We start from the raw sequence: 24,043 nt of genomic DNA, 5'->3' as shown, positions 1-24,043 counted from the left end.
ATACAAGTGTTATCATTGTGTGGAGAAAGAAATATATGAATTCTAACTTTTTTATAGTCATATATTTTATACTTTTATATGATTATTTATGTATGATTTTATCAATTTTTTAAAAAATATTTAAATCAATAAATATTTTTTCTTTAAAGAAACCAAATCATATGGATTAGATCAAATAATCAAGAATAAATTGTTTTTTGTAGATATATAAAATTACATTAAAAGTTTAATGAACTTAAGAATCACTTTAAAGAATTATTTAGGAAAAAATTGTATGAATCTCATAAATTTTTAATATTTTTATTCAATTTTTGATTAGCTTATATAGCAATGACCGATTTAAATATTCATAATAAAATCCAATATTTTTTTAAACTTTAGATTACTTATTTAGGGACTAAATTTTTAAACTATGAAAGTTATTTCTTCCATACATAAAATCTTATTCTTCCATACATAAAATTGTATATATAAATAATTTATAATATATTATTTTATTTAAAATTTATAACATATAAAAATCATAAAATTATTTCTTTGATATTTTCAATATATTTTTTTTATTTATTAAACTTTTTTAAAAATATATTAAAACTTTAAAGGTTAAAAAGAAATAAATAATCGTTGGTTTTTACATCTATAACCGCATTTAATCAGAGACGAAGCCAGTAGTTAAATGCAGTTATAGATGTAAAAAACAACGATTATTTATTTCTTTTTAACCTTTAAAGTTTTAATATATTTTTAAAAATTCTAAAAAAAGAAAAACCACACCATTGATATATTTAATTATATACAGGGACAGTGAAAACGAAATGGCAGAGATTGGATAGTTGGATTTGCATTTAAGCAAATCACTCGGACAGGTCAATTTTATTCTCGAGGGGGACATTTCGGAAATCATGCAAGGAAAAACAAATTTATCCTAAAATTAAGGCTTATAATGTGTTATCTGTTAACTCTGTCGCAGTGGCATAGCAAACATAACTGGCGCCCGGGGCATAACTGGCACCTGACACTTTATTGGTGCCCTTCTCCCCCCTCCAAAAACACATATAGTTTGTCATTTGGGCGCCCCTCTGCAAGTGGCGCCCGGTACATGATACACCCCCTTGTAACCCCCTCAGTATGCCACTGCTCTGTTGTTTTGTTTTTGTCGGCCCACCCTGTATTTTAAGTATACAAGATATTTTTTTAAAATTTAGTTTTATTGCATTTAAAACTAAACAAATGAAAGAAACAAATATCAGTATTGAACAAATTGAAGAAAGATGCAATATACAAAAAAATAAATAAATATTTGTTTTATCATTATCATTGTTGTTGCTATTGTTGTTATTTTGGCTTCCTCAGTTGTAAATGTACGGAATGAAAATAAAATTAATAGAATTAGAACAGTATGAAAACATTCATTCTGTTTCAGTTTTGTTAATTTTATTTTACTTTTTCTTTTAATTATTTATGCTCAAGGATGTCTTTAATAAAAAAACAAAAAGAGCAAAAGCACTTTTTGTATTTTACTTCAAGTTCCAACATTGATATTTATATCAAATTACAGCATGCCTTATTCTTCCATACATAAAATTGTCCTTTTTTATTATTGATTATATATTAATATTTAAAATGAAATTATTAAATATGTAATGTTACAAGTTACAAGTTAACTGTTTAAAGTGGTATAATATTAATTTAATGATGTTTTTTGAATTATTCTAAAAGCAATTAGTTCAAAAAATGAAGAAATAACAATGTTTTATTTGTGTTAATACATTAAAAAATCAGCAAAACAACAATCAAGTTAAATATTTATATATAACAATAAGGAAAAAATCAATAGTTACATTTTTTTTATATTATGTTATTTATATAAAGCAGAGAAGTTTTATATTTATATAAGATATTAATTTCGGTATGTTATACGTATGCATCAAAATTTAAATATTGGGCTGACATATGGTAAGGTTTTGTTCTTATTATGCATTAAACTTGACATTGAAATTTAGCATAGGTAAATAATAGAGATGTTTTGTTATTTTTTTGATTATATACTTTTATTCTTAATGAACAACACACAACACTGAGGTGTAGTAAAAAATGTACTCTATGAACTGATGACTGGTCTGCAGTGAAAAACACAAGAGAAAAAGTTCACCACTAACATTTTCAAACTCCCCTGTTTTATGTTCCATCAGAAATTCTGTTTAGCACCTGAAGAAGAACTTGGGCATTCTTGTAAATTTGTAATATTTATTTGCTTATTATGTTTTAGATAACGTGAGTAAAAACTATAATGGAACTATTTGTGTAAAATGACTTTCTAAACATTACTGGCATATTTAATAATAATTACATTATTTCAGAATACTCTTTCTATAATATTTCACAAATTGCAAAACATTTTTGCAATTTGTTCTTATCACTCAATATCTCTGTTGCAACAGTAAAGGAGAATCATGTAATTGTTTCTTATGATTACATCAATCAGTTATTTTTTATTTTAAATTAACTTTTAGAATTTCAAAGATTGTAAATGATTGTTGCAAATGAAGATAGTATATTTATTAAAATTTATCACTTCTTTACAAAAACAATATTTAAGTACTGCACTAGATGAAACAAGATTAAAAGTAAAAGTGTTTTAATGGCCACAAAAGCCACACTTAAATGTATAACATCTAAATAAAAAAAGCCAACAGAAGAGGGGCAAAGACCCGAAACGCATCTTGGCAAATGAAAAAACAGAATTAAACAGATGTAAAGAAAGTCTTGTGTCATTTATATCATTTATATTACACTTCATTGTGAGAAATAATCAACTAAAATAAAACTTAAAAAAACATTGCTTTAGTTGTCTGGGCAAGCCTTTAATCTAACTCAGACAACTAAAATAATTGATATATGAGGCCTTCATCATTTTCTAAGACTTGAGTGGAACATAAATGAGAGAATTCTGAATAATTTAATGAAAATGAGCTTTATATTTTATAAAGTGCATTTTTTAAGCAAACATATGTAATAAATAAATAACATTTCAGTCAATTTTTAAATTATTTTAAAAGCTGATTATTGTATTTTGATGTTTAAAGAAAAAAATAATAAATTTTGTTGCATTTCTCAATATAGATAAGAATGATTCTGATTATTTTTTATTTTTGATAATTAACATTTTAAATCACTGAAGACTTGCCTGATAATAGATTTTAAACTATCAAACTTTGACTATTCATCTTGTTATTCTGTCATCTGAACCAATCCAACCCAGCAGTTGTTGGAAATTCTGGAGTGTTTTACTAATTAAAAATTGTTTGAATAAATCAATATTTTGAACTAGTTTCTTGTCATGAGCTAAGAATATTTTAACCAGTTTTTAGAATGCCAAAGTTCATTTTAATTTAACTTACTATTTGATATTCAATAAAATAGTTTGAAACCTAATTATATTTTTGTCAATTAATTTCAGTTGTGATTTTTGTTGTAATTATAAATTTCAAATAAATGTATTTATCTGAATTATGATTTAAAAAATTTATCTAGTTAATCGAAAATTATTATTTTGTTGTTATTTAATTCGGGCTTAGTTGTCTGCGTGTAAATACGACTAGTTTTTTTAATGAAAGTAATGTAGTTTTTTTGTTATTTACTATCAGATAATAAAATTTGAGAACAATATTTTATTTATTAATTATACTAACAGTAAAATATGATATACAGTATTAATAAAAACAAAAAGAAGAATTGTAATTTTGTACTATCCGGAACCTATAACCAGTGCGTAACACGTATATACTATATATATAGCACGGTTCACAAACATTTTCGAGCTATCACTTCGCTCTTCCTCAGGTTAACTGGTTTCCTGGTTTCCTGGACTGGTTTTGCCACCCCTTACTGATTAGTTCGTGTTCGTAAATAATTGTATTATGTACGATTATAGGTTCTGGATAGTATAGTTTTCACCCTGGTGCTGAAATCAGAGGAATTTTCTGTTTTTTGTAATTTTGTACAGCAGAAATCCTAGTTTTTTGCTTAATAAATATTTTTGGATATTTGTATTTCTCCATCTTCAGATTACACTTATTTTCAAAAAATGTTTCGATCTAAATATTTGAATAGCTGCATTTTAATATGTTGTGGATATATCAATTAACTGTTGCCATGACGATACTCGTACGTTTGAATTAAAAAAACTTTTGAAAATAACTATAATTTGAAGACGGAAAAAGACAAATATGCAGAAATATTTATTAAATTTCAACTCAAAATTCATTTTAAAATTTAAATATTTATTATTTATGAAGTAAAAAATAAGATGTCTTCTTTATTTTTGGTCGATGTATTATTTTTAAAAGGTAGAATTTTTGTATTAATTTTATTTAAACTAAGAAATTGAATATCAGGACCAAAACAAATAATTAATGGAGAGAGAAAACTAAAAGGAACAATATACCAATACTCGTTAAAGAAGGAGCTTCCTCAAATATAAATTGAATTTAAGCTGCAAGGAATGAGAATCTCTAATTTTTTGTCCTGAAATGGTCAGACCATTTAAAAGTGCTTAAGTTTTCTGAAAAGTTTTCACTGTGAGATAAGCAGGAAGAAAGACTTTTAGTTTAAAAAAAGTTTTATGTGATTACAGTAATCTTAACAGAATTTTAATGACGAAGAAATAAAATCATTTTACCGCATTATTTTTCTAATGAATAGCTTGTAACTTAAACTAGTCAAAAAAAATTTCTTGTTAAGGGAATAGTTTTCTTGTCAAACTATTAAAAATATATTCAAAATAGGAAGTGGAAGACAATATTTTGTTGACAAAACAGGAAGTTTGGTAAGAAATAGACTTACCTACTTGAATAACATGTATTACAAGGGATATGATTTTTATCTAAAAAATTGTATATTTTTATATTTATATATAATAAAAGTGAAATAAATTATGTTACTGTTATGTGTATAAATTTTTAAAGATAAAAAGTTGTTATTTGAACCTTTTTCTTTTTAATTTGTAAACTAAAAAGGACCATTCTTAAGAGAATAGGCCAAAATGCATTTTATGAAATAAAGGTTAGGCATTGCCTTTCTCCATAAAAGAGTTTTCTCCATAAAAAAAAAAGGAAAAAGCATGAACATTATTATTAAGATCATATGGTCTACAGAATATTAAAAGAATAGATATAGTAAATAAAATAATATAAAGAAAAATTCTAATTACTAAATATCAAAGTAAAGTACTGTACATATTTAAGAACAAGTTTTAAGAAATGCAAAAGCAAGTTTTAGGAAGTAATGATAATCAGAATTTCACTGGGCTGCAATTTGAAAAAAATTATAGACCTATAAATTTCCATTGTCATCTATCTGTCTTTCTTTAATGTTGAGAATGGAGTTAGATAGATGAACTTGGAGACCAGATATGGAAACCTTAGGGGAAGGAGGTCCCGGTTAACTATATACAAACTTCCAATGCAAACAGAAAGTCATGTTATTTCAATTTAAAACTTTCCCTGAAAACAGTTAATAGATTACAACTCTATTGTTAAAGGAAAAGTATGATGTACAGGGGCAAGCCGCTACTAATTTGAGGTGGATTAAAAATTGCAGCTTGGCATTTGACAATGTCACGATAAATAATTGCTCATTCATAATGTATTTTTTATTCAGGGATAAGCTGCTGAAGTTTATGTCATGATGAAAAGCAATATTTTAAGTATGAATTGTATAAATCTTTTAAAGAAATGTTTTATCATCATTATAATTATTTCAGCATTAATATTCTGCTTTTGAGTATTGAACACAAGACTGTATTATTTTTTAAACACTTGGCTTTTTCCACCTTTATTTATCAACTAAATAAAGGTTTAATAAAGGTTTAATAAATAACAGTCTTGTGTTCAATACTCAACACAGTAAAACATGGTTTCAAACAGATTCTGTTTTTGTTTGTTTATATGAAAATGCATTTTTAAGGAAAAATTACATAAACAAAGAGTTTGCTTGATAAGAACATTAGGAACAGTTCTGTTTAATGGCTTGGGTAATAGAGTAAGAAGATACATTATTATCTATTTAAAACCCTTAGGAAATTTATAAAATTTGTAGTTTTGTAATTGGATATCAAGCAATTTAGCAGAATCAATTTCTTAATGAAGAAGCTTAAATAAATATGAAAGAATTCATTCGTTTAGTTTTGACAGTCTTTATATATTTATATTGAAATGTTATAAAATAAAAAAAAAATTAAATTCTTTGAACTTCTATAATGTTTATATTCCTGAAATATGTATAATTCATGTTATTGATAATTTTCTTTTCTTGGAATATTATCAGGCTATACATAAATTTAAATGCAATAAATATTTTTTACATTTATAGTAATAAATTTGTATTTGTTAATGTAATCGTGAAAATGATAAAACAAATCAAAAGTTTTAAAAATAATTATTAGGAATTAAAATACTAAAATCTTTGTTATTATTTTTGAGATATATTAAACAATATTAAATAATAACAAAGTCAACAAATAAGAAATTTGATTTTAAATTAAAATTCTGGTTTTATAATAAAAAGCATGATATATTTTATTAAAATAAAACACCTTTCACTGTTCCAGCACAATATTTAATCGTTTAAGAACGTTTTCGACTGACTTGATCAGTTGAAAACGTTCTTAAACGGTTAAATTTTATTTCTTTTATAGTAAAATTTATTTATAATTTTTTTCTTTTTAATTTGATTATACTGATACATGCAGAAATAGAGTTGTGACATAAATTTTAATAAGAAGAAAAAATGAATGTAGGTCATAGTAATTGTGCACTGATGCATGTGCTTTAAATTCACAAAAAACTGATTGAAATTGCTATTTTGATTTTATAACTTTGAGTGTTTTTTTTTTATTGTTAATATGAGAATGTTATTTTTCAAGTTAACTTTATTATTGAAATTGGCTTTTTCGTGTTATCAGGAAGTTTATTTGAATAGGAAAATTTTAGAGTAAAATCATGTGATTCTGTTGTAGATTATTATAAAAGTATTGCTGTTATTAATAAGCATATTTATATACCATAAATACAGGGTGTTCATAAAGTCTGTGTGCAATTTAAAAAATTCATAATTTTATTAGTATTTGTGATAGAGAAATTATGTACAATGTATTGGAAATAAGAAAATCTATATATTTTTATTGTTTCATTGTATTTTATTAAGTTTCCACATGTCCACCATCATTAGTAATACAGTTTTGGACAAAAGGCATAGTTGCTGAATTTGGGGTTTTCAGTTCCCCAATATCTGCAATTATGCCTGTTGACCGTGCCACTAATGTGAAATGTTGTTTCGTCAGAGAACATTAAACTATTCACAAATGCATTGTCATTGCCAAGTTTTTCATTGAAATGATGGCAGAAAGTTAGTCATGCATGATAGTTCTCTTCTAACAACATTTGATGCAATTGAATTTTGTAAGCTTTGTAATTTTACTTAAAACTAGATATAATAAGCTTTCTAATACTTTTTACAGATTTTTTCTATCACAAATAGTAATAAAGTTATAAATTTTTAAAATTGCACATGGACATTATGGACACCTTGCATATTATAGTATAATATAAATCTTTCTTTTTTTATATGCTAATAACAACAATATTTTTATAATAATTTACAACAGAATTAAAATATTATTTTAGTCTGAAGATTTCCTATTCAAATAAATCTCCTGATAAGATTAAAAAGCCAATTTCAATAATAAAATAACTTTGTGAGATTTTATGTTAATGTGAGAATGTTACTTCTCAAAGTTATAAAATCTAAGTAGCAGTTAGAATAATTTTATTGAATTTAAAGCACATGCATATTATATACAATATAATATGCATGTGCTTTAAATTTCAAATATAGTTTTTCAAAAAGGATGGTGTAAAAGTAAAGTTGATTTATTTGTATCTGAAATAACATACAGCACAAGTAATGACATGAAAAGATAGAAGAACTCACCAAATTTCACATACACATTACAAGTGCTTGATGTGGGTGCCATTGCTTACAGTGAATATCAAGATGGTAGTCGAGTTCTGCTCAGACATCCAGCATATTCTCAAATATCAATTCCACTATTTTAGAGATACGTTGTTTCAGGTTGTCCAGGTGCTGTGACATTAGAGACTGATACACATTGTCCTTGATGTATCCTGTCAAAAAGAGTCTCATAGTGTTATATCCGATGATTTGTGGAGGCCAAGCAGCATCGGGAAATCATCGCTTCTGGCATAGTCGATCCAATGTTCTGTCAGGGTGGCAAACGTCCAGGTGAAAATGTGGAGGTGCACCATCCTTCTGAAAGACTGTTGGGAAGATTTAGAAGATTAGACATAAGCCATTCTGTTATCATGTCTAGGTAGAAGTGACCAGTGATGATAGGTTTTACAAAAATGAAAGGACTGGTACTTTTATTTTTGTGGAGCTATGGTACACGTACGTACATAGACAAGAACTTGAGGCCTGTCACTTCATTTCCTTCTGTGTCTGTTAAGTTACCATATTTACGATACTTGCTAAAGGCCTTTTTTTAAATCCATTCTTTTTGAATAACCCTGTGTATATGTATATATCAATTTCTTCAAAATTCTGATTGTCAAAATATCATTCATTCTATGATATTAAGTTAATGAAAAAGCATATTAATTCCTTTTTTTTTTTATTTATAAATACTAATTATTTTATACTGTTTTGTTTTGTAATCAAGTTAGTAAGAATCAGATTTAATAGGTTTGGTTCAGTTACATTATAAATTTCTTGAATTACTATAAGAAATTTATTATAAAAATAATTTTGTTTTGTATTTTAAACATTGTTTTTTCTAAATTTTATTGGATTTTATTGTAACTTATTGTGTTGTTAAGCGGATTGCAGTTTTATGCTTTACAATATTGCTTTATATTTTAATATAGTATTTACCTGTTTTCATGTACAGTACTGTACATTCAGTACTTTATAGGAAATCAATTATCCATGATGTAAGAAAGGTACACTTTGAAATGCTAGATAAAATAAATCAATTGTTTTTAAGTGCTTTAATTAAATGAATAATAGCACTAAAAGAGTAATTAGTGTAATAATTTATATATTAAGCAAGAAAAATCACTAAAGTTAATTAGTTTTTTTAATTTAAAAAGAATATAAAAATAATGTTATTTTTAAATTATAAAAGATAATTAAATTTAGTAATTTTCTTGCGTAATAAATTATTAGATTAATTAACTATTGAAATTAAAGATTTTAGTTTTGTAACATGGTTGAAGAAAGTTATTTCTAGTTGTAAATGGGTTATAATGGATTCTATTTGTCTGTCTTTTTTTTTATTTAAAATATTTTAATAATATTTAACTATTATAAAAAATTGTCTATTGATTTATTTAAATGAAAAAAAAAAGGAAATGAAGAAAAAGAAATTTATTTGTTTAAAAATGATTAATATTTTTCAAATATTTATACAAAATTTCATTTAAATGTAAGTATCCAACTGTGAACATTAATATACATAAATGCAACTAAAGCTCAATCCTGTAGTCGGTCAAAAATACAAATAACTAATTATTTTTATGATTTAATAATCAGGAAGTTTGGATTTCAGATTGTGTTTTAAAATTGTTGTATCACATTAAATTATCATATATTATCTAAATTGTAATATAGCATAATATACTGCATATTACAGCTAACATAATTCTAATAGTAATTGTAACTGTTCTGAAAATTATTAAAACTATAACATTGCATTAAAACTGCAGCAATGTAGATTGAATAATACAGCATTTCAAATGCCAAATATAAAAATTGGCAAATTAGCAAATATCGGCTGGAAAGAAAACTCGTCAGCCAAATTGAATGTCATCAATTTATATGTAGAACTGTTCAGCTTATCGCTATTTAATATTTTGATATTCTGTTATATTTTGATAAGAAATTTAATATTATTTTGACTATTGTTTACTTAAAATTTCAATATTTTATCTTGATGTAATAATGCTACCATTACTGATGAAAGTGTAATCCTATAGTAATAAATACAGTTGGTGATTGGTTAACGAATAGTTTGGACTACAAACAAATTGTTGAACACTTTTGTGAAAGTTTTTATGTTTGGACAACAAACACCTCACAGAACAAACACAAGAAGCGATGTAAAATAGTGAATACTGATTGGTCTTCCCTTGTCTTCAGGCAACACTTCAAAACTTTTCAGTGTGTGGGAGACATTGGCATCGATGCTCAATCCGGTATATACTGATCGGATAGTATTCCTTCAAACTTTGAAACTTTCCCTTATAATTTGAGCCTTTTATTTTTCTTACAGAAATAATTTTTTTATAGTATTTTCGAGACTGTCTGGCAGGCACTCGTTAAGTTTTGCATCCGTTTTTATTTTTAAAAGGTGAGAGTATAATAGCAAAGGTAGAGAGTGGGCAGACGATGTCTGATGTTGCTGGGCAGTATGGCTTGAACAAGTCTACAGTAGGTTGCAGTTCAATCTTATCTAAGAAAGATACAGTATAATCAAGAAGACTCAAGCAGTTTAAGGAGTAACATAAATCACATCTGAGAAATAAAGAACATTGAAGAGCTCATAATGGAACCTGAAATGGATCTGACGACAGAAGAACACCAAGAAACTCAGCGAGATATGTTTTCTTCTGAAAAAAGAGGATTAATGCCAATATCTGCTATTAAAAATCTTTTGAAGAAGTGGGAGGATGTCAGAACAATGGTCTTAGAATGGCATCCAAACCAGGTTGAGGTTAATAGGCTTGGGGATCTATACAGTTACAATGCTATTAATTACTTCCGAAAAATCCTGAAGAGAGAAAAGCAGTTGACATTAGACAGATTCTTTAACCCCCACAAACAGAAAAAACATGACTAATAAAAGTGCAAGACTGTGTATATATGTATTTTTATTAGTGACAATCGCTCGTCATGTTTCTCCCTATCCCAGACACAATGCCCTTTGTTTGATGCATTCCCGAATGTTCCATCATCCATTAGACCCAGAGGGGGCAATGAACCCCGCGGGGGGAACAGGAGAACATAAAAGGTGGAAAGGCCAACAGAGAGAGGAGTTTTTCTTTCCATCAGGGGACCGAGCTGGACGAACAACAAAGTCAAGGAAAAGGGAAGGTTATCAGCGATCGAGATCGAGAGTGAACGAGCACTAGGAACAAAGCTTCTAGAAGGACTCGTCCATCCAATTAATTGTAAATCATATTTGGTAGATATATTAATTGTATGTAACTTACGCATATCAGGAGAAAATAATTGTCACGAAAACCGAGAAAATCTTGTAGTACACGTCGAATTAATGTTAACTCAACTTTGGGTTTAGAGAATAAATCTTACAATTACACATAAATAAATGTAGTAAGAAAGTATATATTTTTTAGTTTTTGTAGTTTCCAGAACGAATTAATCAAATTCCCATAAAAACCTATGGTAAATCGATAATCGATTAACGAACAATTCGGATAGTGAACAAAGTCTTGGAACGGATTATGTTCATTAACTGATCATCCACTATATTTAAATATTTCATACATTATATATTCTGTTTAAAAATTTGTGTGTGTATGTATATTTTATATATTTATATATTATATATATTATAATAAGTTGAAAGACAATTTCTTTTGACTGTCGTACCTGAGGATAGCCCATTAATTAGATCAAAAATGTTAGGGTTCTTTTTTAAAAATCTCACTGCTAAAGGTGCATTATGTAATTCGGATTTTGTAAACTGTTTACATTTTATCATTATGCAGCATACAAATCTATATTGCATCTATTAATCTGTTATCTTGTTCAATTAAGAAAAAATTATATATAATCTTCTCTTATTGCAGACTCTTCTAGAAAATCTGAAAAATATTAAAATTAAGACTTAGAAGTCTTAATAGTATTTTTCAATGTAAAAATATCTTAAGTTATTTTTGTTAGTACTGAATTTCTTGTATTTTCATTTCATGGAACAAGAATAAAAATTTATCATTATATTTATCATGATATTATCATGATATATCATGATATTTACATTAATAAATATTTACTGTTTTATTAGTAAATCTTTAGATGATAGGCTTATTTGATTTTTCCATAAAATATGTTCTATTTCCTAATCATTTATGAGATAAATTTAAAAAATTTAAAAATATTAAAATCAGTTTTTATTAACTAGTCTGTTAATTGAAATATAAAAGAAAAAAGGACTTGACAGCTAAGATTAATTTTTTACAATATAATATACACTATAGAATAAGTTACATCATTAATTAAATTAGTAAGGAAAAACTAATAAAACACATTTGAGGAACTGAAACAGAATTCTAAATCAGAATCCACATATATTTTTACACTTGGCTTTAAATTATTAACTAAGGATTTTTCATAGCAACAAATAGAGAAACAAATGACATAAGTCTCTACATTGATTATTTATTTAGTATTAGTACTACTGCAAATAGTAACATTTAAAAATATCAATATGCTTCTAAATATTTTATTACTTGGTAGATATTGTTGCTATTCTGCATTAGTTATTACTGTAATTAAAGCCATAGTGACATTGTAAGTGAAACCATAACAATGGAATCTTGTAAATTCATTTAATTTTGTGTTGTTACATCATTTACATATTACACATGTTTGCATCAAATGGTTACAAATCAAAATATGACTTAAAAATAATTAACTTCTGCATTCTCTTCGTTTGTTTCTAATTAAGTGTCAGGGCAACGTAAATGCACAATTGTGTGGATGGGCTGAGTGGACAGAGTGGACAGAATTGCAGTTAGGTGCTTATACTTTGTCACATTTTAGTGTGGATCAAGTAAAGTTTAGAGCAAAAGAAAGATTGAAAGTATTCAAGTGGGACATTTTTTTTGGTATGAATAAGGTCCACAAAGAATTAATGATAGTATGCTGTCTATTATTAAAACAGGATGTTATAAATTACATAATTTTTCATAGTATTGCCCTAGAGCAGCGGTTCCCAACCAGTGGTCCGTGGACCACCAGTGGTCCGCAAGAGCTAAAATATGGTCTGTGAAAGATTTAAAACTTTTATTCATTCTAAATTATTATTCTCACATTGATACAAACTGAATTTAATTTTTACTAAAAATATCATGTTTTCTATTCTAATCGTACTGTTAAAGCATGTTACTCTTGAGTTTAACGATTACTTATGTTAAAAGTTTTGATTAAAGTTTATTTTTAGATTAATACAGTTAATTTTTTTTAAACCTTGTGGTCCCTGCTAACAACAATGAAATCAAAGTGGTCCCCGGTAAAATAAAGGTTGGGAACCGCTGCCCTAGAGAAATTAAAGTTGCCTGCATTAGTTGAAATCATTTTTTCAACTAATAAATACACTAATAAAAAGTAAAACGAATAAAAGAAATGGGCATAAATGACAATGATCCCCTTAAAAAAGCAATTTCTGTTAACAATGGGGGCACAGAAGGTTTTGTCAGCTGGACATCTGGCCTTAATAACCTTGACAGTTTGAGGCAAGTGGGCAGAAATATTGTCGTCTTGAGAATGTGAGATGGATTTTCTCCAATGTGACTAATCCTCTCTGTCCATCCACCCATCTAGTGTATGCAGACTCATAATTTATAATACAGGTCTATTTTTTTTCACTATCTGCTCTGCCTGCCCTATCCATTCTCTTGACTGCACACTTACCTTTCATAGAAATTAAATCAGTAACAATCAAACAGATACAGATAAAGTCATGTAGCTTAATAATCATATTTTAATTGTCTGGTTTGAAAAGTTGAAATAATTTTTCTATTAAAATGATAATTATTTGTACATACTGTATTATGTTCTTGAATAAAAATAATCATTTAATTTTAAATACTTTTTGAGAAATTCTATGTCCACCGTCAGGAAACAAACAAATAATTAATTTAATTCATCAGTTATATTATCAGTTTATTCCCAAAACAGATCATGAAATTTCAGAAGTGAAATTCTAACTTCAAAATTATTAAAATGAAGTTGTACAAACAATAATGATAAACTGATATTTTAGTGGTTTCTTATGTTATACGTACAAACCAAATCCTGTTTTGGATAGTTTCATAACTTGAAACTACTATTGTTTTGAGACTATCCAAACAGGACTTGGTTTATAAACATATAAAATTTCAAAACAGTTTATTGTATTACATTCTTTTGTATTAGTAATTCATTTATCTTGTAATGTAAATAAAATTCAATCAGATATTTTGTGGTTTCAATCTTATTTAATTAAAAATGGCAAGATATTAATATTTTTTGATTTAAATTATCATGTTCAAGCCGATATTTTAAAAAAAAAAGATGAATGTGCTTGCAGTTAAATTTTTAATGTTATAGCATATTATATTTATTTACAAGCAATAATAAATCATTTATTTTTATTATTATACATTATTAAAAGAATGTATATTAAAAATTGTTAATTCTGTTTTCTGGTCCTAAAAATCTATTGAATTCTTATAATATTTGTAATAATAATCATTTTAAAAAAATATATATTTTGTGACAAATTTTGTCAATCTTACAATATTCTTCTTTGTCAACTTTAGTTAGTTCTATTTTGTAGACTGCTATATAAAGGTCTCCTCTTGATTTATCCAGATATGTCACATAACTGTCATATTTATTCACCGTACTCCTACAAATCATCAGATTTCATCCCTCCATCTTTTATTTAGTTTTTTCCTCCTGTCCTCACTGTCCATAGGTCTCTATTCTATTATCATCATTGTCTATCTTCTGTCTAAAGTTTCTCCAGCCATCTCCTTTTAGAAAGCTTGATATGAATTATGATATTAGTTACTGTTTTCAGTCTTTTTTCTTTTAGACTTATTTTATCATCATTAAATATTTTCCCTTATTTACCATATGCTAATCAGCCAAGTTAAATGTTTTTAATTTCTTTTCTTGATATCATCAACTCTATATGTTGAAATACCAATTGTTATGTAAATATAGGAGTCCCTTTTAAGTTTCGGATTAAAACACTTTTTGAAATGTCTTCATCTCGTCAAAAGATTGATTTCTTTTCAAACACTGCAACAGTCAGAACATGGAATGCCATTTAAATTGAATTGGTTCCTTTTTAGTGCTAAAATTTAAAGGTATGATGAGATGAAGACATCTCAAAAAGTGTTTAACCAGGAACAAGAATTTAAAAATGTTTTATATTATATAAATAAATAACAACTAACCCATTACAAAGCTATACATCCACAAGAGCCGAATTATCGGGCTAGAGTTGGCTATAATAAATAAATAATTAATAAGACAATTTGGCACTAGATTTCTAGTGCCAAATTGTCTTATTAATTATTTATTTATTATAGCCAACTCTAGCCCGATAATTCGGATCTTGTGGATGTTTTATATTATGTAGTGATTTAGATCTTGGTATTTCCTTTTAATTTCTTTGTCTCAGTCATTTTTCATATTTATTAATCTGAATTAGTATAATTTTCTACTCTTTCTATTTCTTTGTTTAATATTTTGATTGCTTTTATCAATATGTGTTTATTAGTCATTATTTTTAGTCTGCCTTTATTTTAGGCATCATTTAGCTCTTTTATTTTAGTTTCTATATAAAGAATGTTTTCTGCAACTGCATCATCAACAAATTTGGTATGTCTTTTACCATTTATTCTGATCCTTCCATATTTTTAATCAAGATTTTTGGAAAGTTCCTCCAAAGCTGCTTTGAACAATCTCATAGAAGTAGTGTTATCTTATCTGAGAGTCTCTTCTCAGTTTCATAATAAATAAATATTTGTATTATAAACAGTAATAATTAATTTTATTAATGTTGTAGTTGAATGTTTAACTATTTTCATATATTTTTTGTATTTGGAATAAACAATATTGCAAGTTGTTATAGTCTCAATCAGATTCAGAGTTTCATCTGTGGCATGTGATCTATATTCTGCTTATCATACAAAACTAACTTGACAATTCAGCAAACTGGAAGTGCTGCCATTATTTTTTCTCTCTCATTTTGAAGACTTAATCCATCATTTAAAGTACTTACAACACTTTTTATTTAATAATTTGTCATAATATGCATATATTTTGATAGTTATATGTTTATTTCGTATTTTACTAATTACTTTTGTATTTAAAGTTGTTTGAAATGAAAATTATTCCAATTTTGGATGATAATAATGGCAGCGCATCTGTGGTACCATTATGACACAATTCTATCATGCCTTTCAAAATTTACTTTCTTAACTTTTTTTAAATGTTTTAATTAAAATTTTTGTATTATATACATTTTTCCCTAATATACATATCACACATATCCAATCAATTTCACTAACTTAAACACGTACTGATTTTTAAATATTTGTATAAATATATTATTATATTAAATATTATAAATTTTATAGGAATATAAATATACTATATGTAACAAAAACACATTGTACATTTTTACATTGTAACTTAAAAGGAATTTAGTATAGACAATACAGTATATCATGTATACGTTAGTGATGTGATTGCACTGCATGCTTACTAGTATAAGAAAATATAGGATAGAGTAATTATTTATATATAGTTTATGGTTACATAAATTAGTGATATGTTAATAATTTTGCAAATTTCAAGCTTATGCAATATCTGTAACTAATGTTTTGCACTAATAAATTTATTAATGAAGCGAGCTTGGTTGTCTTTTGGTAATTTTAATGATTAAATTATTAAAATCATGATTAATGTATTTTGGTATTACTGTATAGTTAGACGCTATAGTCATAGACTTATGCTACGAATATTATGTAATCATTAATTAAATTCACTAGGCTAAATTAATTATCTAACCTGATAATTTTCACAATAATTAGTAATATAACTTTGATCTATACATAATAGAATAAATTATTTAATATATTTGCGTATTGTTATAATTCACTCGTTCAACAAATGGAGACTTTTTTAGTTAACTAAATAAAGTTCTAAATGCATGTTACACAAATTACTAAAATCACATCGTTATAATGATGAAAATAATGTTTTAATGAAAACTGATAATAAAATAATGTAAAACTATACATTGAAGTTTTAAAAATTGAACAAAAATAAGAATGTTCCAACAAATTAATTTTTTGGCTGAATTTTGAAACTGACTTTTACTACAATACAATACAAATAGATTACAATTTACATTTGAAAACAATTACAATAAAAATTAATGCTCACAATGTAACTGATGTAAATAAAAACTACAAATAAAAATCGACTTAAAGCAAATATTGATACAGTCAAACACAAGTACATGCTCAAATTTTTTCCTGAAATCAGCTAGTTAAAATCAGAAATAGTTAGATAAATGCACTATTTACATATATTTTTATATTATTTTACAGTTTATTATAACTGTATGATTTTGATTTTGAAAAAACTTAAGAATAATTTTATAACTTTCTTATTAAAACAAAAATAATTAATATGTATTTATATGAATTTTTAATGTTTTTTTTCTTTTACTTGCAGTATAAATTACGGTATGCTGAACACTTAACCGAGAATCCTGTTGATTAAATAAACTCTGATTTTATTTATTACTACGGCAGCTTACTAATTTATTAATTTAGAAGTTTCAAATATTAATAGCGAGGTTGAGGCTGAAGTTTTCAACGCGAAAACGTGTATGTCGGACGTTTGGCGTCGCTTTCCTGTAAGCCTGGAAGTTTGGCAATGGCCTTTGGAATGTCAAGCATGATTCCACTGACTTTCCAAACACCACTGCCAAGCTTCTAAGCTTACGGGAAAACAGTGCCGAACATCCAATGTACACATTTTTGCGTTGAAAACTTCGGCCTCAACCTCGCTAATAATTAATAAATATGTCTTTAAGTTTTGTTATTTTAATTATTCATCTATATATATCATATGAACAATTTTCTTGCTTGAAATTCGTTTTCTCTTAAGAAATTATTATTATTATTTTTTTTTTTTACAAAAGTTGTTTTTATTTAAATTATATTCAAATTTAATAAATAAATTTTTTTTTCTGATTTGAGTATCTATAAATTGTAATAACTTTCCTTAAAGCAAAAAAGAAATATATCAATTGATTATAATTAGAACAAATTGCAAATTATTATAATTGATTTTTCTTAAATAAATAAGTTAAACTTTATAATTAATTAAAATAAATTGTAAAAGATGAGAAAATTGATAGAGGGAAAGAATAATAAGTCTTCATTAACTTTCATTAGAATTAATTAATTATAAATGGAAGACATATTAGAAATTAATTTATATTTAAATTAATGTGTATAAAGAAATTTGTAAATAAAAATTTGTATGACAATAAAAAATGTTAATTCATCTATATTATATTTTAAAATATTTTATTTACATTAAATCATTTCTAAATAATGGGTTACAGTTTTTGAAATAAAAGAAAACAAATTATCAAATTGCAAAATCTTATAAATTTATAAATATAAAATAAAAGCAAAAAAATCAATTTTTTTATGATTAAATACATATTTTACCATATATATTACTATATAATGACTATTATAAATATATTATTACATATTATATATAATAATGTAATGTAAGAAACTGTAATAGAAATACCATATGACGTAAAAGACACAACTTTTGTCCAGAAAAAAGGCTAAAAAAAAACACCCTACATCTTATAAGTGAAGTTTGTTTGTTTATTAAGTTACGGCAACACAACACTTGGGTGATCTGCCTAGAGGGATGCTTTCCCGGAGGTCTTTTTATGGGTTATTCAGGTGTTACAGACATGGAGAAAACCTGGAAAACCAAGTGGCTAGTCCATCCAGGCGAGGCACAAACCCATGACCAAACTCCCAGCGTTTAAGGAATGGAACTGCCTGGCCATTGGTGGGCCATATATAAATGAAGTAGTGATCTCCCATAGGCTAAGGAATTCCCCAAATGGTCTTTAATAACTTCTACCTAGCCCAACTCTCAAATAAAAAGTTATTGTTTAATTAAGCACATTATTATTTGTATTATTCGTTTTTGATATAGCTGAGCAACTTTTGCATGTATTTATGTTGAATATTTTAATGGTAAATTTAATTGTGAATATCTTCTTTTTAAATTTTTTTTTTTTCTTAATTATGACTTAAATAAAAGTGTGCATTCTAATTTTACTTTAACTAGAATACAATAAAAAAATTTGGGCCTGAGTGCTAAACGGACTGTATGGCTTAAATACAATACTTTTTTTCTAAATATTCTGAAATGGAGGTGCATCTTATATGCTGTAAAATACAGTATGCTTTACAGTTTATAGTTTTGCAGTTATAAAATTGTAGCATTTATTAAGATATATTTCTGGATAAATTTTTTGTTTTCCTATATTTAAAAATCATTACATTTATTTTCAGTTACTTAAGATATGGAAGTTTTCCTGTGATCAATCCAGATAATTCAACTTTCCCTGATAAATTTGTTTTGAATCAGTTGTTTCAATATTCTGTGACTATGGAAACTAATAAGATTTCCACTTTTCTTAATATTTCAACACCTTGGCCTGGAGATTGGTTTGCAGCAGCTTTTATTAATGACAGCTCTCAGCAAATAAAACAAAAGGTTATCTTTTTTTATACATAATAATTATATGTTGTGGATAATTTATTTTTTAAATAATTATATATATCCAATATAAAATGGCATTTTACGTGTGCACACCCTCATTCACCACTCTTGTGCACAGACACACACATTATATATGTATATAATGTACATTTGTAATTTTATTGGAGATAATATCTTAATATCATTAAATAAATATCATTTAGTGATAAATAGTCAGTCAATAGCAAACTGAATTTGATGTGTCATTAATGATACATCAAATTCAGTTTGCTATTGATTGACTAAATAGTTTATTAATGATTAAATAATTGAGATTAATATTAACAATGAATAATGACACACCTATCTACAATGCCAAATTATTCTAGTCATAACAAAACTTATAATCAATAGTAACTTGATATAATCTGGTTAATAATAAGCTAATGTTTAATATAATTTTCATTTATATAAATTTAATTATGTACACTCAAACCTCTTTCTGTGCGGTCTATTTTTGTGCGATTTTTTATACGTGCAATGTGTTTTGTGCAATTATTTTTGTGCAGTATACCAATTTGATTAAAATTCATATACCGCACACAAAAAATCACACAAAACAAATCGCACAAAAATAAATCGCACAAAAATAGACCGCACAAAAAGAGGTTTGAGTGTATATTTCATCTATAAAAATCTGTATTCTTTAATTCGAAAATTGTAATATGCTAGTATATCCTTAAATTTTGTAATTCTTATTATAATTGAATTAATTTTAATAACTTAACTTCACATTGCAACTTATTTTTATAATAATAAGACATCAATTTATTATTAAATAAATGCTGAAAATTTCTAAACTTAAATCAGTAAAGTTTCCAATACACAATAATTTAAGTATTTGTCTAAACCAATTAAGTTAGGACAGATAAGTGAATTATTCTATATTGGAAACTTAAAGATTTTTTATGAAGTTAACAACTGCTACTTTACGACTGGTTAATATTAGACAAAAATAAACGCTGCAAAAACCTAACAAACCAGCAAGAAAACTATACACAAAGTGCAAACGTTTTTATGAATTTTTAGCATTTGTTATATACAATAAACATTGGTATTTATTCAGCCTGTAACATTATTCAATGGCGACTTTTTTCTAATCTCATATTTCACTTGAATGTATTCTTCTTCAGCAATAGTTTGTGTAATAAGTAATAAAAATGATCTTTGATTAGTTTGATTACTTATAACATAACCTAGACTGAAGAATTTAACAATCGGAGATTTTATAATCTTTAATTGTTAATTTCTTAAGCATTTGCCACAAATAAATTTATTTGTAATTTGAGTTGATAAACTTTAATTATAGAAATTATACATTTGTACAACAATTTACTATAATTTTAATTTTATTTCAATTTTACTTACAATATTTTTAACATTAATTTTGTTCTTTATCATAGGGACTTTATAGGCCTTGTCAAGCATGGTTAGCATCATTATTACGAGTAAATATAGAAAATTCTGTAATTAATGTAGTTTCAAATGAAGAACTCTATCAAGAGATTTCAAAACCTACATTTTATAAGTAAATATTTTTGCTGTATTATATATTTCTACTTACAGATTTTTGTTTTTCAGAAATAACATATTTCTAAAGTAAATTATCAGTTGAAAACTTTAAATTTATTATGTTATGTTAACAATAAATTAATTTATTTTTAGATTTTATGCTGGATTTAATACTTGGTCTACTAGTATTGTTATAAAAGACTGTAGTTCCAGTTTAGACAACTGTCCAGTGATGCTCTTAGCACGTCCATTTGCGCTTCCTTCAGCAGAAAATACAACACTGAATAGTTTTTCTGTGAATTGTAGTACAGTAAAACTATGTAGTGCCAATATTATACCTGCTGAAGAAAATTTTAATTATATATTAGTACATCCATTGTTTAATGAGACTGTTAATTTTACCCTAGAAGTAGCATTAACAGGTAAGATGAATCTTTACTTGTATTATTTGTTCAGCTTCTAAAATTTATATATATTTAAAATAAAAATCACTAATAAATTAATTTTTAAGACAAGAGGAAATACACTATATAGTGCAACTAATAAGCTATTTTATGCTGTTTTATAAGTAATTACTTCATTTAAAATTATACTATTTTCTGTGCCAAATAACATTCCAAAAAAAGTAAAATTTGCTATTGATGTTTTTCCTGTATGTTCTGGCATTCATCCAGGGCCACTGTTCAAAATAATTTTTGATTTTAAATGATTCAAAAAATGAAAAACCTAACATGAATTAAAGAAAATTTATCGATAAATTATAGATTTTAATAATGAAAAATAAAATAAAAAGTATTAATGAAAGTTTTCATATTTATTTTATTTGCAAATAAAAATCTTAAATGATAATTCATAAAATACTTGTAGAGAGAAGTTATAATTGTGTGTAAATAACAGCTTATTGAGCTATTACAATTTAAAAGTTTTCTTTGATTGTCTAACAATATTATATTGCTATTATACTCTATTACAACATTCTATTCTATCATAAATTTTCATTTATTTGATTCTGTCCATTTAACCCTACCTTCTACTGGGAATTCAATATTTATAACATTGTATCATCAAAGCTATATATTTATAAAATTAAACAATTTTACAATATTATAATTGTAAAATATAAATAAAAGACAATATATTTAATATATGATTGATTTGATGATTAAGTATTCTAATTTTTTATTTTATAATTAGAAAAATATTGAAATTATAAAAGTTTTTATGATATAATTGTAAATCAGTGAAGTGATATAAGAATTAACAATTTATAGACTTCTCTTAAAGTAGCAGAGTAAATATACTACTTCCTTATATAAATGTACTGCTGTACTCTTTCTTCAATTGCAATTTCATGTAGTATTTTTTCCTGACTACTATTTGTTTTCTCTGAAGTTCAAGTCAGGTGTAGCTCAGTTGATAAAGTATTCTGAGCAATCATTTTTTACAATAGTATGTTTTTAGTCACGGATAAGATTTTTATATAAGAAAGTAAACCTTTTTTACTGAACTTATCAATTAGATTTATTTTAAAAAATTATGAAACACAAAATTAGAATAGATTAGAAATTAAAATTAATGTCAAAATAATACATACACGCTTTGTTAATTACATAGCAAAATTTTATTCAATCTGATGGAGAAAAAATATACAGATCTATTATTTATTAAAATGTATGGTATAAAATCATTCATGATGATCTAATTATTAAATAGTTAATAATTAAAAGTATTTAAATCATTTCTCAATCAAATTCCACTCAATTATTAGAATTTAGATAGATAGATGAAATGATTTAGTCGTTATTTTCTCGAACTGTCTTCATTTATATTCATACTTATTTTTAATAATAAAATGTTTTTTTTTTTTTTTAATTTTATGGACAGGGAGATCATATATGATTACAGAAGAATTATAATTTTGAAAATTGTCTTGATAAAGTTCTAAAATTTCTGACAAATTTGTAAAAATTCAGTCACAGATATTAAGCAAATTAAATAACAAAAATCAAAAGAAAAATTGAAAAATTTGTATATTTATTTTTAAAATGCATGAATAACTGACAATGAAAAACAAAAATCTCAAGCTTATCATATGAAATCTGATATGGTAATCTTTAGATGTTTGCTTTTTATTACTATTTCTTCATATATAATATATGCATAATATGATAAAATATTTAGTTTGATCTATTCTTTTGATATTCTAGTTCTGTTTGTTTCACATTTGTGTGTATATCCAGACATAAAATATGCACATTCACCTACACCTACATATACATTATATATAAGTTGTTTTCTGTCTTAAGTAGGTAACAGATTAATGAGTGAATTCTTGCATTTATTGACTGATTTTTTTTTACACATTCATAATTCATGTTTGTTTCCTTTTATCAAGTGTAACTGGATATACAAAGAATGTGTAATTTTAATGTAATATTCTTCTATAAATAAGCTATTTTTTTAAACTTTTAATTGAAGAGTGATTTATTTAAAGGGTTCAATTTAATTTAGTTCATAAAGTATTAAATTACAGTATAGCACTGAAGAATAAAAATAATTTTATTTTAATCTGAATATATCTTCTGAAGCTCAAGCTAATGTTTGAAAATGCTTAGGTTAATATATATTTTTTAGGTATTTTTTTTTATATGTTAATAATTAATTGAAAAGTAATTTCTATAGTATTTAAAAAGTATATAGCAATTTTTATAATTTATTATTAAAATTAAAATAAATAATCATTTGATGATAGCATTTTTAAAAAATAAGATTAATTCTTTCATTAAAAAATTTGATTAATTAATTTAGATAGTATAGATAAAATTAAAAGAAC

The 24,043-nt window shown here is 25.4% G+C and overlaps 1 protein-coding gene across 3 annotated transcripts in view; it reads left to right on the top strand.

Moving 5' to 3' along the window:
• The window catches only part of LOC136973337 (transmembrane protein 8B-like), a 75,932-nt gene that overhangs the window by 25,241 nt on the left and 26,648 nt on the right, over window positions 1-24,043 (top strand). For all 3 annotated transcript variants that reach the window (XM_067268071.1, XM_067268072.1, XM_067268070.1), the window contains 3 exons: window positions 19,449-19,653; window positions 21,102-21,226; window positions 21,364-21,632. In XM_067268071.1, the coding sequence (XP_067124172.1) occupies window positions 19,449-19,653; window positions 21,102-21,226; window positions 21,364-21,632 (599 nt within the window). The remainder of the gene's footprint in view (window positions 1-19,448; window positions 19,654-21,101; window positions 21,227-21,363; window positions 21,633-24,043) is intronic.

This window comes from Centruroides vittatus, unplaced genomic scaffold, assembly GCF_030686945.1.
Source record: "Centruroides vittatus isolate TY-2023 unplaced genomic scaffold, ASM3068694v2 contig_3146, whole genome shotgun sequence".
NCBI lineage: Eukaryota > Metazoa > Arthropoda > Arachnida > Scorpiones > Buthidae > Centruroides > Centruroides vittatus.
Note: the sequence above shows the minus strand (reverse complement) of the source record. Positions and strands in the feature narration are given on the sequence as shown.